At 39.0% G+C, this 13,401-nt stretch overlaps 1 protein-coding gene and 1 non-coding gene across 4 annotated transcripts in view; both read right to left on the reverse strand.

Moving 5' to 3' along the window:
- tmem154 (transmembrane protein 154) overlaps positions 1-13,401 on the reverse strand; it is a 28,151-nt gene that overhangs the window by 12,608 nt on the left and 2,142 nt on the right. For 2 of the 3 annotated variants that reach the window (XM_088633190.1, XM_088633189.1), the window contains exons 2-6: positions 6,518-6,601; positions 5,184-5,255; positions 3,567-3,734; positions 2,555-2,600; positions 431-510 (exon numbers count right to left, since the gene is read on the reverse strand). In XM_088633190.1, coding sequence (XP_088489316.1) covers positions 431-510; positions 2,555-2,600; positions 3,567-3,734; positions 5,184-5,255; positions 6,518-6,601 — 450 coding nt within the window. The remainder of the gene's footprint in view (positions 1-430; positions 511-2,554; positions 2,601-3,566; positions 3,735-5,183; positions 5,256-6,517; positions 6,602-13,401) is intronic. The other variant, XM_088633192.1, reaches the window with a different exon arrangement.
- LOC148678296 (U6 spliceosomal RNA) lies at positions 8,871-8,972 on the reverse strand. Its single transcript, XR_015940461.1, has one exon. It is a non-coding gene; the product is annotated as a U6 spliceosomal RNA (small nuclear RNA).

The following is a 13,401-nucleotide window of genomic DNA, read 5'->3' on the forward strand; positions in this document are numbered from 1 at the left end:
ACACAATAGTTAATTTGTGAAAAAATTGGCTACTATATTAATACTGTATACTGTATTGCATTGTACTGTAGTGTATATCAATAATATGTCCCATGCAAAGTAGTACAAACACAATAATTTTCTCGTATAAACAAGATACTATACTGTCTCGTATAAACAAGTTTTTGTTTCTCAGTGTTTCTCCGTATGAAACACTAAATACTAAGGAACCCACGAGATTAATATTCATATAAAATTATGTTCTACATACATTCAGTCTGAAAACTAAATTAAGTTCCAGCCTGAGTGTAGAGTCGTAAAACAACTGGAGATTTTACATTGGTTGATATATCATACAATAATACTTGACTAATCAATTTATTTATAAGAACCACTAGATGAAAATGCCCCCTTAATAGACAAATGTACAGAAGGGTTAAAGTAAACTTACAGTCTTTCTTTATCATCCATTTTTCCAGGTCCTCCATTTCTAATTCCAGCACAGAGGGAACATCATCCTCAAACATGGGGCTTAAAAACAAAGGAGAGTTGAAAGTTAATAACACTTTCCTTCTGGGGCTTTCTGATAATGCCAGTCAGACATTCCAGACTGCTTCAGCATAAACACATCAACTCAAACTCTTTCAAATTCTTCAGAAAAAAGAGTGAATCATGAACCAGAGGTCACAAGTGGAAACTGTGTGGATGTGTATTTACTGTATAACTGAGAACTTGAGACACTTCTGTAGACAAAGTGTTACCTACAGTACATTCATATAAATCGCAATGTAAGCTACTCAGTCATGCTGTTTAGGCTGATACCCACCCTGGCATCTTTCAAAAAATGGCAGGATCAGATCCTGATTGCAAGTACTAACTATCAAACTGGCTACATACTGTAGGCCGAATGCCTTCTTCTCATTTGTAGCTGCTGAAAATCTGTGTTTTACAGAAAATATTATTTGTGTCACCTGTGTTTTGAACTGCACTTGCTCCTCAAAATAAATTATGTACAACATTAAAGTCTGAAAAAGGCCACATTTGGCCTTGGCACATTTACAAGCATCACCTCTTGTGAGAGCTTCTGTTTTATTTTTGATTATTTAACATAATCAGACAATGCAACGGGTATGTTTACCCTGAGAAATTGTGTCAGAGTCTGTACTCACTGATGTGATGGAGAAGATTAAAGCAATGCTTTTCTGCAGTTCTACTAAGATGGCTTGCCTCTCTAACTTCCTCCCAGTGAAGCCTGACTGTTTTGAAGTTTAGCCCAGAAGTGAAGAAAGGTTGAGATGTGGATCAGTCTTACACAGTTCTTTAATCTTTTGATACAATGAGGCAATTTCCTTTGTCACATTTACTGCAGTATATACCTAGAACTGATGCAATGATTGCACTGAAAATAATTTAATTCAAACTAATTTCTGTTTGTCAGTCTACGAGCAATGGGGTATAGAAAACTAAATTAAACTTTTGAATGTGTTTGCTGTGTAAGTATATTCATAGTAGTATATAGTAGTATTTTGCCAGTAGCCATACAGTATCTCCCTGCAGCTCACAGCTGGCAGCCCACTGAAGTTCAGCAGGTGTGAGCCTGGTCAGTACCCATATGGGAGACCTCCTGGGAAAAAACTAAGACCGCTGCTGAAAGAGGTGTTAGTGGTGCCCGTAGGGGGTGTGGGTCCTAATATCCCAGTATTGTAATGGGGTCAGTATATATATTTCTTCAGATGAGATGACTCTCTGTGTTCATTAAAAATCCCAGAGTGTTTCTCAGAAAGAGAAGGGGTGTTACCCTGGCATCCTAGCCTAATTTCCCATTGGTCTTTACCTATCATGACCTCCTAATAATCCCCATCTATGAATTGGCTTCATTACTCTGCTCTCCTCCCCACTGATAGCTGGTGTGTGGTGAGTGTTCTGGTGCACTATGGCTGCCGTCATCATCCAGGTGGGGCTGCACATTGGTGGTGGTGGAGGGGAGTCCCCACGACCTGTAAAGCGCTTTGAGTGGAGTGTCCAGAAAAGGCTGTATAAGTATAAGCAATTATTAATTATTAGTAGCATTTAGGTAGTGTTAAAGCAGTTGAAGTAGGTGGCTGTGTCAACGTGCATTGGCTGCAAAGGAACAGGTCAAAGTTTAGTCTGTGCCTTTAAGCAGTTTTAACAGGCAGTGTTTTTGTTTCCTTTTTCTGGGGCAGGACACTCACAGCCCCTCTGCTGTTTACCCCAGCCACACAGAGGATGTCACCCCAGAGCTGAATTAGAATCTTTCCTGTGGTTCAAGACGAGAGTGTTTGATAGACATACTGTACAGACAGGGCCAGTTTGTAAAATGGAAACCAATTCTTGTAGAATGTAGGTTAAACAGCCTATTTTAATTATCCAGACAAACTCTAGAAAGCAAAGCTTTACTATGACGTACAGTGGTGATGTGGCTTACAAAGGAGAATTAACTGTTTAAGAAACTGATACTACTTTGTCCTTTTGTTTTGGAGAATGAGAGAGAGTTTATGTTAACATTCCTGTTAGGAGGTCTTGTATTGCAGTCAAACAGCATGTTTCTTCTTACCTAGGTATCTCCCCACCAGTTAAATGTCCATCCTCTTTCTCATAACCTAACGGAGAAAACAATTTGATTAAGAGAACATATAAATCTTAAAATGTCAATAGAAAATCCTCTTTCATGCTGTGGGCTGTTACTTTCTGGGCATTACATTATAAGTGAGCTGGCATCCTCCACTGTGAATTCTGATTTGAGTTTTGTTTTGTGCACCGGAGTCTGTGAGACTTCTTTTAAAAAACAATATCAAAAATACTCTATTAGCATCTACCAAGAATAACATAACGTTATCTAAAAATCGATATTCTACCATTGTGTAACGAACAGTTCTTTCCGGACCCTATGCGGACGACACAATCCGACCAAGTGGGGAAACACTGGGGAAACGTCATGCAGGAATACGGGCTGAAGACGGGAGGGGGGGGGGGCGTGTCTAAGGTGCGCTGGTGCACGGGGGAGGTGTGGCCGAGGCGAACAATCCGAGAGAGTAATCCTTTGGGAATATCCAAAACACAAGGGTAAGTCCAAAACCAGAAGATCCATCAGAACAAGGAATTAAAAACACGAAGGCCGGGTCGGAACCGGCAGACAGGGAACGGGAACCGAGATTAAAACTTGACCGGGACCAGTCGCTTCCAGGTCCCGGACTCGCATGATACGGAAATCAGATGCAGAGCCCGGATGAGCGTCAGCGCCTGGCTTTTAAGGTGGGCTGGGAATAGGAATCAGGTGCGCAGAATAAAGTCTCAAGTGAAAGGGCTGGAGCACCCTTAAAGAGGGGGGACTATAATCGTGACACATTGAATGCTGGAATGTCAGTTTGATGATCTCATATATTATAGATAAAGCTTACAATTTAGATAATACTGAGACAATGTTGAAGGTTTTATAAAAACAATTTGCTCTGTACAGAGAATTTCATTTCTACGTGTTTTCTTTTTCTGTAGCACCTGCGAATGCTGCTTTAATTTAGTTGTGTAATTCAGAAAGAACTGACAAATTGGAAATTTACAGGACTTACCCACATTTTTGTTTTTTTTCCTCTTGCAATAAATCACTCCCAGAACTATTATAACAATTATTGTTAATAGTAGCAGAAGCGTGGCAGGAACAATAATTAGGTATGGTGGGCTTGCGTCATCCGCTGGTTCCTCGTTTTCTTTTCTGCTGCTGGAATTTTTACCATCATCTTTAAAAACATTAGAAATACTATCAATATGTGCATTATATCTTGCGTTTGTGAAAATAATTAATTCTGAACAGTAACATTAATGATCTCTTGTTTAGTTTAGAATCTGCCTTTTTCATAGTTTGCACATAATATGTGGGAACACAGTTGGTTCAAAATCTAGCATAGAAAACAAATGAATTAGGCTTCATTCAGGGATTAATTTGTGAAAAGGAAAAGGATCCCTTGTTTTTGGTTGGGCTGTGTCTTTTCTTTCAGCATAACGTTACATTTTTGCTGTTAAGCACATACGGTAGAATGAGTCAGAGAGAAACTAAAGCTATTTGTCTGATTAAGAGATTGGCCTTTGATGTTTCCAGTAGCTCAGTGTGCAGGTTGATCTCCAAGGTCCAAGCCAAATGTCTGTTCGAGCCTGGGTCATGTCACCAGCCCGCTTTGACCCTTGTAGGCTCAAGGTTAGTCATCCAGGATTCTCTTGGCTATCTGGCAAACAGATAGTCAAGCCTGTGTCTTGCCTGGTGCCTGCAGCCTTTCAGTGTCAAGGGAGAGAGGTGTGCTTCTCCTTCAGTTGGCACTAAATTTATTTCAGGCACTGTGGAACTTGCAGCGTGTCACAAATGGGCAGTGCGGTAGCTCTGTGGCTAAGGATCTGCACCTGTGGCAGGAGGGTTGCCAGTTTGTATCCCGCGGCCAAAAGAGGAATCCTACTCAGTTGGGCCCCTGAGCAAGGCCATTAACCCCATCTGCTCCAGGGGCGCCGTATAAATGGCTGACCCTGCGCTCTGACCCCAGGCTTCTCTCTCTGTGTGTCTCATGGTTGGGGTATGCAAAAAGACAAATTTCTAATACAAGAAATTGTATATGGCCAATAAACTGATCTTATAAATGGTTTGGCTAGTTGGAGATATCAGAGAAGCATCTCATTCTCTCCTGAGTCATTGTCAGAGATCTTAAAAAATGATTGGCCACTGAATACTGTGACACTGTGTAATAAAAATTTCTGAGCTACAATTTCTCAGAAACAACAAGGCTTATTTCTGATGGAACACAATGAGTATTAATATTTAAATGGAGCCATCTGACTCAGATCCTGGATGGCTAAATTTACTGTCAGATGGGAGTTTTCATTCTACCTTATCTCCTAACAACCTACAGTAGTTGGGCAAAATATTTGTTTTAAGGGAACAATTTAACAGTTTTCATAGATCTTCAGCCTGGTATCGATGATTTAATGAGACTTAAAAAATCTGCTGGACATTGAGTTTGAAGGCCTAAAGCTGTGCAATTCTGATCTCAACAAAAAGATGGAAAAAACAGTATAAAAGAAAAGTTAGAGAACCTAAAAGTTACAGAATTTGTGTCACGTTCCTAAATGACTATAAATTAAATTCCTTAGGAAAAAATTAAAGGAAAAGTTTGTGAGAAGCTATGGATAAGAAATTAACTAACCTTCAACCACTGCACTTGTAGATTGTAGAATGTTTGCTCTGGTGATGGTCGTGCCATTACTGTCAGATGCAACTGGGAAGAAGAACCATAGAAATCATGCCTTCGTATGTTTTACAATACATTCCTCATAGTTGTTTTAATTAGAATCTTCTATTGTTAGGTATGTTCCTAACTGATAACCCCCATGTCAACAGTAGCTGTGAAAGCCTACTCAACTAATCCCGAACAAATTAATCCCTGAATGAAGCCTAATTCATTTGTTTTCAGTACTAGGCTCAGATATGTTTGTGTCACTGCTTGGAGAATCCTGGTTATAGTTGGGTATGGTTCATTGGTGAGATTATCCAGGCTGTATCACGTAAAACCTGGATCATAGAGCTCAGTCAGTGCTCTGTTGGTCAAATTTACTGGTTGAACTATTCAGGTGCCCATCAAAATTGGTTTATTTACTATTCCTCCTTAAAACGCCTAGCCCCACAAACAATGAATTATCTGAATTAAACTTTGAATGGAAAAGGTTTAATTTCACAATGCAGAGGTTTTGTCTTGGCTCATAGTGTTATCACTGTAATGCATGAAGTTTAAGATCTCTTAAGGAAATAATCACTTCATAGGACAATCATCAATGCAGGTATAAAGCAGGAAGTATTAATGCTTACTGTATGTATATATAGGTAACATTGTTTAATAATGTTAATTCCTTACACTTTTACCGACTTTTTCTGGACATTACATTCAAAGCACTTTACAGGTAATGGGGTCTCCCCTCCACCACCAATGTGCAGCATCCACCTCAGTGAGGCAACAACATCTATAGTGCACCAGAACGCTCACCACACATCAGCTACCAATGGTGATAGAGTGATGAAGGAGAATAGAGTGATGAAGCCAATTCATAGATGTGGATTATTAGGAGGCCATGATAGGTAAAGACCAGGGGGAAATTTAGCCAGGTCAACACCCATACCATTTTGAGAAATGGCTTGGGATTTTTAATGACTATGGTGAGTCAGGACCTTGGAGCATCCCTTGCTGGTTCTACTAGCACCTCCTCCAGCAGCAACCTTAGCTTTCCCAAGAGGTCTTCCATCCAGGTACTAGCCAGGCTCACACCTGCTTAGCATCAGGCGGTTGCTAGTCATGAGTTGCAGGGTGGTATACAGTAGCTGCTGGCATATAGTGGCTGTCTGGTAGTGAGACATTGTTTATCATTTTAAGCATCAGCAAATCTTCAGCTCTATATTGATTGGTTGTTAACCATTTGGATCTATGTAAATATAAAGGATATCCACAAGAAATCAGAATTGTATGAAGCCACATGCTACTTAACTGACTTTCATCATCTAGGGAATCATCTGCAGAATCTTCATTTTCAGGAAAGGGCTCACTGGCGCTGGAATCACCGTCTTCAAAACGTCCTGAGATACAACTTCAGATTAGATTCAGTTCAGATAAGATACCGAGGCAGTTACAAAATCTAACAAAAAGGACCCAATTAAGTTGACTCAATTTAAACTGGTTCACAGGGCTATGAGAACTATGCAGAGTTTCATGAGTTCTGAACTTTCAGATCTATCCAAGAAGTCATAAAACAAACTTCGACCCATAAGACACTGTAGGTTCCTACCTAAAGCGCTCAAATGTTTATTGATAAGATGAATCAATTATTAATAGTTTGGTCTTAAAGACTGCTGGTTGTATGCTGCAACAGGGCTAACAGGCAGACAGGAACATAATAAGAGCAAGGGCATGGAGATCTTTTCAATTTGCAAAGGGGATTGAAATTGAATGGCATTTGCTTTTCCAAATGAAAAAAATCCCCAATCAATTGTTTTCTCATCAAAGTGATTTTAATATCTATAAATCACCATTAAACCCTTCAAACAGTGAAATGGAATAGCCGCTTTTCGTGTCTGCTCACATCACTCACATTGTATTAGGGACTTTGACAAGGATGTCTGTAATACTGACTAATACTGAATCTGTCTGAGTGCTAACTGTACGTAAACTGGCTAACTGCACTTTGCCTGTTGTACTCTTTATTTCATTAAGAACCACCACTCTCAGACATATGGATACCAATCTTGTAAAAGATTGCACAGAATTAAATAAGGTTTGTAAACATGGCTCTCTTTCAAGAAATTATTTTATTCTCTTTGGAAACACAAACATTTATTCACAAAAAGAACAGCGTTCCTTAGACAATACGTACAGCTGGATGTGAGCCTGTTAAGGTTTGTCAAACTAAACCTGACAAGCCATGTTTAAGATCATGACAGTACTTGTACCAAACAGGGGTAAAATGCTGTGTAGTCTAATTAGAAATGCAATATGAAAAGGGAAAATGATAGTTTTATATATATATAAATGGATACTGTACTGTACATGACAGACTCTGGCTCCCCCATGACCCTGTATTGGACAAAGTAGTTAGAAAATTGACGGATGGATATCTACATGAATTGAGCTGGTGCTTAACTGATTACGTATCAATAGAAAGTAAACGAAAATACTAATTCCTGCAATGAGCATCACTTCACTTTACAGTTTCTTGCATTAGGAATTATCTTTTCACATACCCCAGCTTGCTCTACATGAGACACACAGTCAGGGAGAGCAGCTGGGGGTCAGAGCGCAGGGTCTGCCATTGTACAGCACCCCTGGAGCAGTTGGGGTTAAGGGCCTTGCTCAGGAGCCCAACGGAGTAGGATTCCTCTGCCAGCTCCAGGATTTGAACCAGCAACCTTCCAGCCACAGGCGCAGATCCTTAGCCACAGAGCCACCGCTCCACCCCACTGTAACTATAGAGATGATCATTTGTTTTACACACAAGCTATTCCATGCAGTCAAAGCAAAAAACACAAAGAAAGAAGTAAATAGATAATTAATTTGAAATACAATTGTAAAAGTTATGACTACATAAGTAATCAAACCCTTTGCTGTGGAAAACCTACAGTAAATTTATTTAAGGTCATACTGTACAATTTTTTTAAGGAGCTGGACAATTAGCTAAGTGGCCTCTGTAACCAGTTCTCATGATTTCAGAATAAATAAACCTCCCTTTGTAAGGCCCCTCAGTCAACTAGTGAATTTCAAGTGAATTCATTAATCTATTCTATTTAGAATATCTATTTGAGCATGGTGAGGTCGGGTTTTTAAGAACTGGAAGGTACCCAGACACTACCTGCATCATGCTGTCACTCTAAACTGAGTCAGGAATGTCACCACGAGATCAGTGGCAATTTTCAAAGAATTATAGAGTTCAGTGGCTGAGATGGGGGGAAATGGTTCAATACTATCCCAGTCACCCCACAAAAAAGGCCACCTAAAATCTCGCATGGATTTTGCAGCAGAGCACTAAAGTGATACTGCAGAGGCATGCCTTTGTGGTCAAATGTTTTTTGTGGTCAAAGTGTTACATCTGACACAAACCCACCATAGTACATCAGTCAGTCAGCACCATCCCTACAGTTGAGCATGGTGGTGGCAGTGGTATGTTGCAGTACTGTTTGTCATTAACAGAGACTGGGAAGCTTGTCAGGGCTGAAGGGATCAGAAATGGAGGAAAGTCCTGGCAAATCCTAGGGTAAGCTTTGAATCTAAAACTGGCTACACTGGAGTGGCTTAAAAAAATGAAAATGAACATCTCAGGCCAGTGTCCTGAGCTGATTCCTGGATGTAGACTAAGAGACCATGGTGCATTTAATGCGTGTGTGTCATGCTTGCACATGGGCTGTGCTAATCTTTTTGTTGTTGTAATTTTAGCATCTGTGTTGCCAAAGCAAACAATTCTGTATTTAGCAAGTACTGGTTTTGCCTTTTGATTTCAAGAAACCTTGATGTGCAAGAGGTAATTTTATCTTAAAATACTACTCTAAAGCTCAGTCATTCCTGAACACTAAGTGATTTTAATATTAGAAACTGTTGGTGGTTTCACACAGTCTGCATAAAATGTGGCTGTTCAGCTTCCTGCATTAGCTATCTGTAAGTCTACAGAACTTCTTCAAAGTGAATTTGGCTCTTGATGTCCAGAGAAAGCATGTAACACATAATAAAGCAGAAATATTATTCTAGCAGAGATACATCTGATCTGTTAGCCATTTGTGTTCAAGGTTTCATTACTGGATGCAAATTCCCACTGTTCAGTGAGGTCAAGCATTGAGTTGGCTATGTGAAAAACAGCCAGCTCACATACTGAAAACAGCACATTTTCCAAAGCCATCAATGTACTAAACCAAATGAATTATGTGTATACTGTATGTGCAATGCACTGTCACTGACATGCTCAGGATTAGTGTGATGATAAATTGAAACCGTACAAAACAAAGCAAAAACAAAACCTCAAAACCAGTAAACTATTATTGTTGTGTCTGTTTTTGGAACTATGAGAATTAATCTAAAAAATAACAAAATAATTGATACAGTTGCCTGCATGGAAGGTTATTGATTACTAATTTTCTTATTACTTCATTAATAGGATTCAGCCAAAGAAATCCCTGTAAACACTTCTACTGACATATGGTGTTGAAAGTACAGTGATTCTGTGAACAGGTTATTAATGTGTCAGTTAACTTCCCAAATTAAATACTTTCCATAAAAAAATAATCTAATTCTGGATAATTCATTTTCATATATTTAACAATGTACAGTAAGATAATGATTTCCGCTTGCTCTTTAAAACACCCTGATTCAAAAAGGTAGTTCTTACTATATTAAAACTCTTCTGACAGTTCTGCTTTCTAACCTTGTGATGTCATTGCTACTTAATATATTTATATCCAACAACAGATAAATGGTAAGACTAGCTACCAATAAACAGTTCCCAACTGCAGATTGTCCACATTCAAAGTTTTTGATATTACAAATACATGTTTTTGATGTATTTAAGAACATTAATAAAGTCATCTTGAAAGATGTCAGAGAAGGTTCAAAGAAGAGAAAAATCAAATTAGGTTGAATTCAGTAGTTAAATTGCTTTGAAAAATGAAAGACACATTAATTGAATTGACAGACAGGACAACAAACATTTTCAGCACAAAATCAGCCTTGAAAAGAGACCTGAAAAAGTCCCAGTTGTTTTCAAGACAATTAGCAAACACATACAAGAAGATTGCACAATCTCAATATCTTTAACAGAGAACGAGTTTGCGCAATGTTAATTTGAAAGGAAGGAAATAGATGAGGAAACCAAATAGGTCCATAAACATCAAGAACCTCTGAAAGCATCAAATGATGCATCAACCAAAAGTGATAAAAAAGAATCTAGATGCATCAGAAATGTGCAACAGAATCACATCATGGAAGTGACAAGACCTCAGAGGAGCTTTGCATTCAGGGCAAGAAGAAGCACAGCCTTCCCAGAAGAGCTACTAGAAGACATAGTGTATGCAAGGAAGATGATGACAAACAGAAAACATCTGGTTATGATGGTTTTAGAGTGGATTTTCTGAAAGAACCTTCAGTATATAAGAAATTTTCAATTTTCTAAAAAAAACTCCACCAGGAGATTAACAGATCACATACCGAAAACCAATAGAATATGCAAGATTCAGGTGCATGTTTAAATTGTCTTGAACATATTCAGAGAATATAAATCTGTGCCTTCTGCATAGGATTAATCAACCATGAAGAAGAATTTACAGTAAATTAGTGCAGAAATCATCAGTACTCTAAGGACTCAAAACATTGAGATACACACGCATTAAATATATCTACAGTAGATGCACAATATCACCAACAAGACTCCATCAAAACAGACAAGATGAAGACTTGCAAAAAGGAATGTCACAACAAAGAAATGTTAAGATGGTGGATTGGGGCAAAAAGGGAATTCAGATTAATGTAATTTATTGTAGATACTGTATTTACCAAAAGCCCCGATAAACTCAAACATCAAATTCACGACCTTTCAGAAGAATGACTTTATAATGCACCTAAGCAAGTTGAAAGTCGTGTTCTACTGCTTTATAAAGACTAAGAAGACTGAATCAAGTCAAGCAAACCTTTTGTGAACTAGTATTTTGAAAAATTACAATAAATTAAAAAATCACACCTCACTCCCCTGCTGTTGGTGGTACAGTACAGTGGTACAGTGGTACACTCCACATCCCCTAACAAACAACCCACAAGCAAGAAACAGAAAGCTACAACAGAAGCACTGTGGCATGACAGTTTGACCAAGTAGTCTTCCAAGCCTCCATTGTCTACATCCCCACCTCCTCACCTCACACCACCGAGAGCAGCTCAGTGAACCATATAAACAAAGCACACAGGCCAAGATCCAATTATCCTGGGTGTAGGAATGTGGAGGTTCCCACTTCAGTGTGAGGCTGTTGAGGTCAGCCACCCTTACAGCAGGTTTTTGCTGCTGTAAGAGGCTGAGATCGCTGGTTTCATTTAGTAAGATTACTAGGGGAGAGCAAAGAATATTCTAGTTAAAAATAGAGGACAAAGAATAAAGAAATGTGTATCCATTATTTGAATAGGTACCCATAACACACACCTCTGGACAAGACAAACACAAGGCACTAGGAATTATTTCATATGAAAGGGGGAATTTACAGAAGTCAGACTGTATGAGTTTTGTCAGGACACTGGGGTTAACAACTGTACTCTAACAAACAGTACCACAGGATCTTCAATCATAAAATAATTGTAGAACCTACAATCTATCTGAGAAACCAGTACTCCCTACAGCACAGTCCCCATACTTGAGAATTGGTTCTTTAAATTCTGTTCCAGAGGGGACAGTGACACCTACTGGTCCACTAGTAATAGCAATCTGAATTTCCTAGGGAGTCTTAGCTTCAAAGATCTGGAAAAAAAATGAAGCCATTTCCTTTTCTTAGAACTACATCTTGGGAGCCTCCCAAAACCACAAATTAGAGCATGTTAAATAGGGTGCATTACTCATTTTCCCAGTAACACTGTGTTTAGATTATTCACTGGAGATGGACAGTCTCTCACCAACTTGAACTACTTGACTGGTAATAGCAAATTGATATTATTTGCAGTGATAGTGTCAGCTGTTGATAGTGTTAACAGATACATTTTCAATGTTTACCACTGACCAAGATATGCAGATGACTCACATCCTGTCTTTTCAAACAGATCTTCTTTCATACCATATTGTAGGCATGATTCACAAGGCCTTATAACTCTGCACCTTCCTCCCAGCTTCTTTTCTCATGCTGAAGAGCATCCAGCTTAAACTGTATTGGGAAACATTCTTGTTGAATATTCAGTGCTTTAGCATGTTTAACTTAGTCCCTTATCACCCAATTCTATTTTTCAGTGAGAGTATATCAAGGGATTACCATATACTGTACCTGATTACCACTCTGATATGTTTCTCTGTCTTTAACCCATTTACTAAAAACTATATTTTGAGACTTCTCTTTCATCAGAAAATATTAACACTAGTGTGTTAACAGCGGTGGCTCTGTGGCTAAGGATCTGTGCCGGTTGCTGGTTCAAATCCCATGGCTGACAGAGAAATCCTAGCCTGTTGGGCCCCTGAGCAAGGTCTGTAACGCCAACATCTTCAGGGGTGCTGTATAAATGGCTGACCCTGCACTCTGACCCCAAGCTTCTTTGTGTATCTCCTGGAGAGCAAGCTGGGGTATGTGAAAAGACAAATTCCTAATGCAAGAAATTTTATATGGCAAATAAAGTGATCTTATCTTATGTCCTTCACTATAATATTGTACAGTATGTCTTGAATATTTCACATGGTCCCCTGATCTAAGCGCTTAACCTAATTCTTGTTCTGTACATTTTCCCTTCTCAGTGTACATCACAGTGCATACAAGAACAATATCATTCCATTCAGTTTTGAAGTCAATCTTCACTATAGGGTTTCAGCAAATAGCAGGGCACAAGGGAGACAATGCCTGTAGCAGCATGCGTATTTTGGAGGGGGGTAAGCAAATTGCGTCAGAGGCACAATACACTTCAGAACACCACTATCATACAGGCTTTATTATTGTGCAAACAGGCCTCCAGGCAGCTTGAAAGCACCTTAGCATAGCGATTGGCATCCCAGCCAATCAAAGAGATGGAATGACAGCTCACAGAATGTGTAGATAGAGAAATCTGTGTTCAGGTGTTAATCTGAACACTAGTACCGGTTTATGGATGTGAAAACTAATCATAAAACATGTAAACTTAACAGTTTACTAACTATTGCAGAATCTGGATCTTTAATTTAAATTAGGAA

Source organism: Lepisosteus platostomus, chromosome 1 (assembly GCF_059453375.1).
Source record: "Lepisosteus platostomus isolate fLepPlt1 chromosome 1, fLepPlt1.hap1, whole genome shotgun sequence".
Taxonomy (NCBI): Eukaryota; Metazoa; Chordata; class Actinopteri; order Semionotiformes; family Lepisosteidae; genus Lepisosteus; species Lepisosteus platostomus.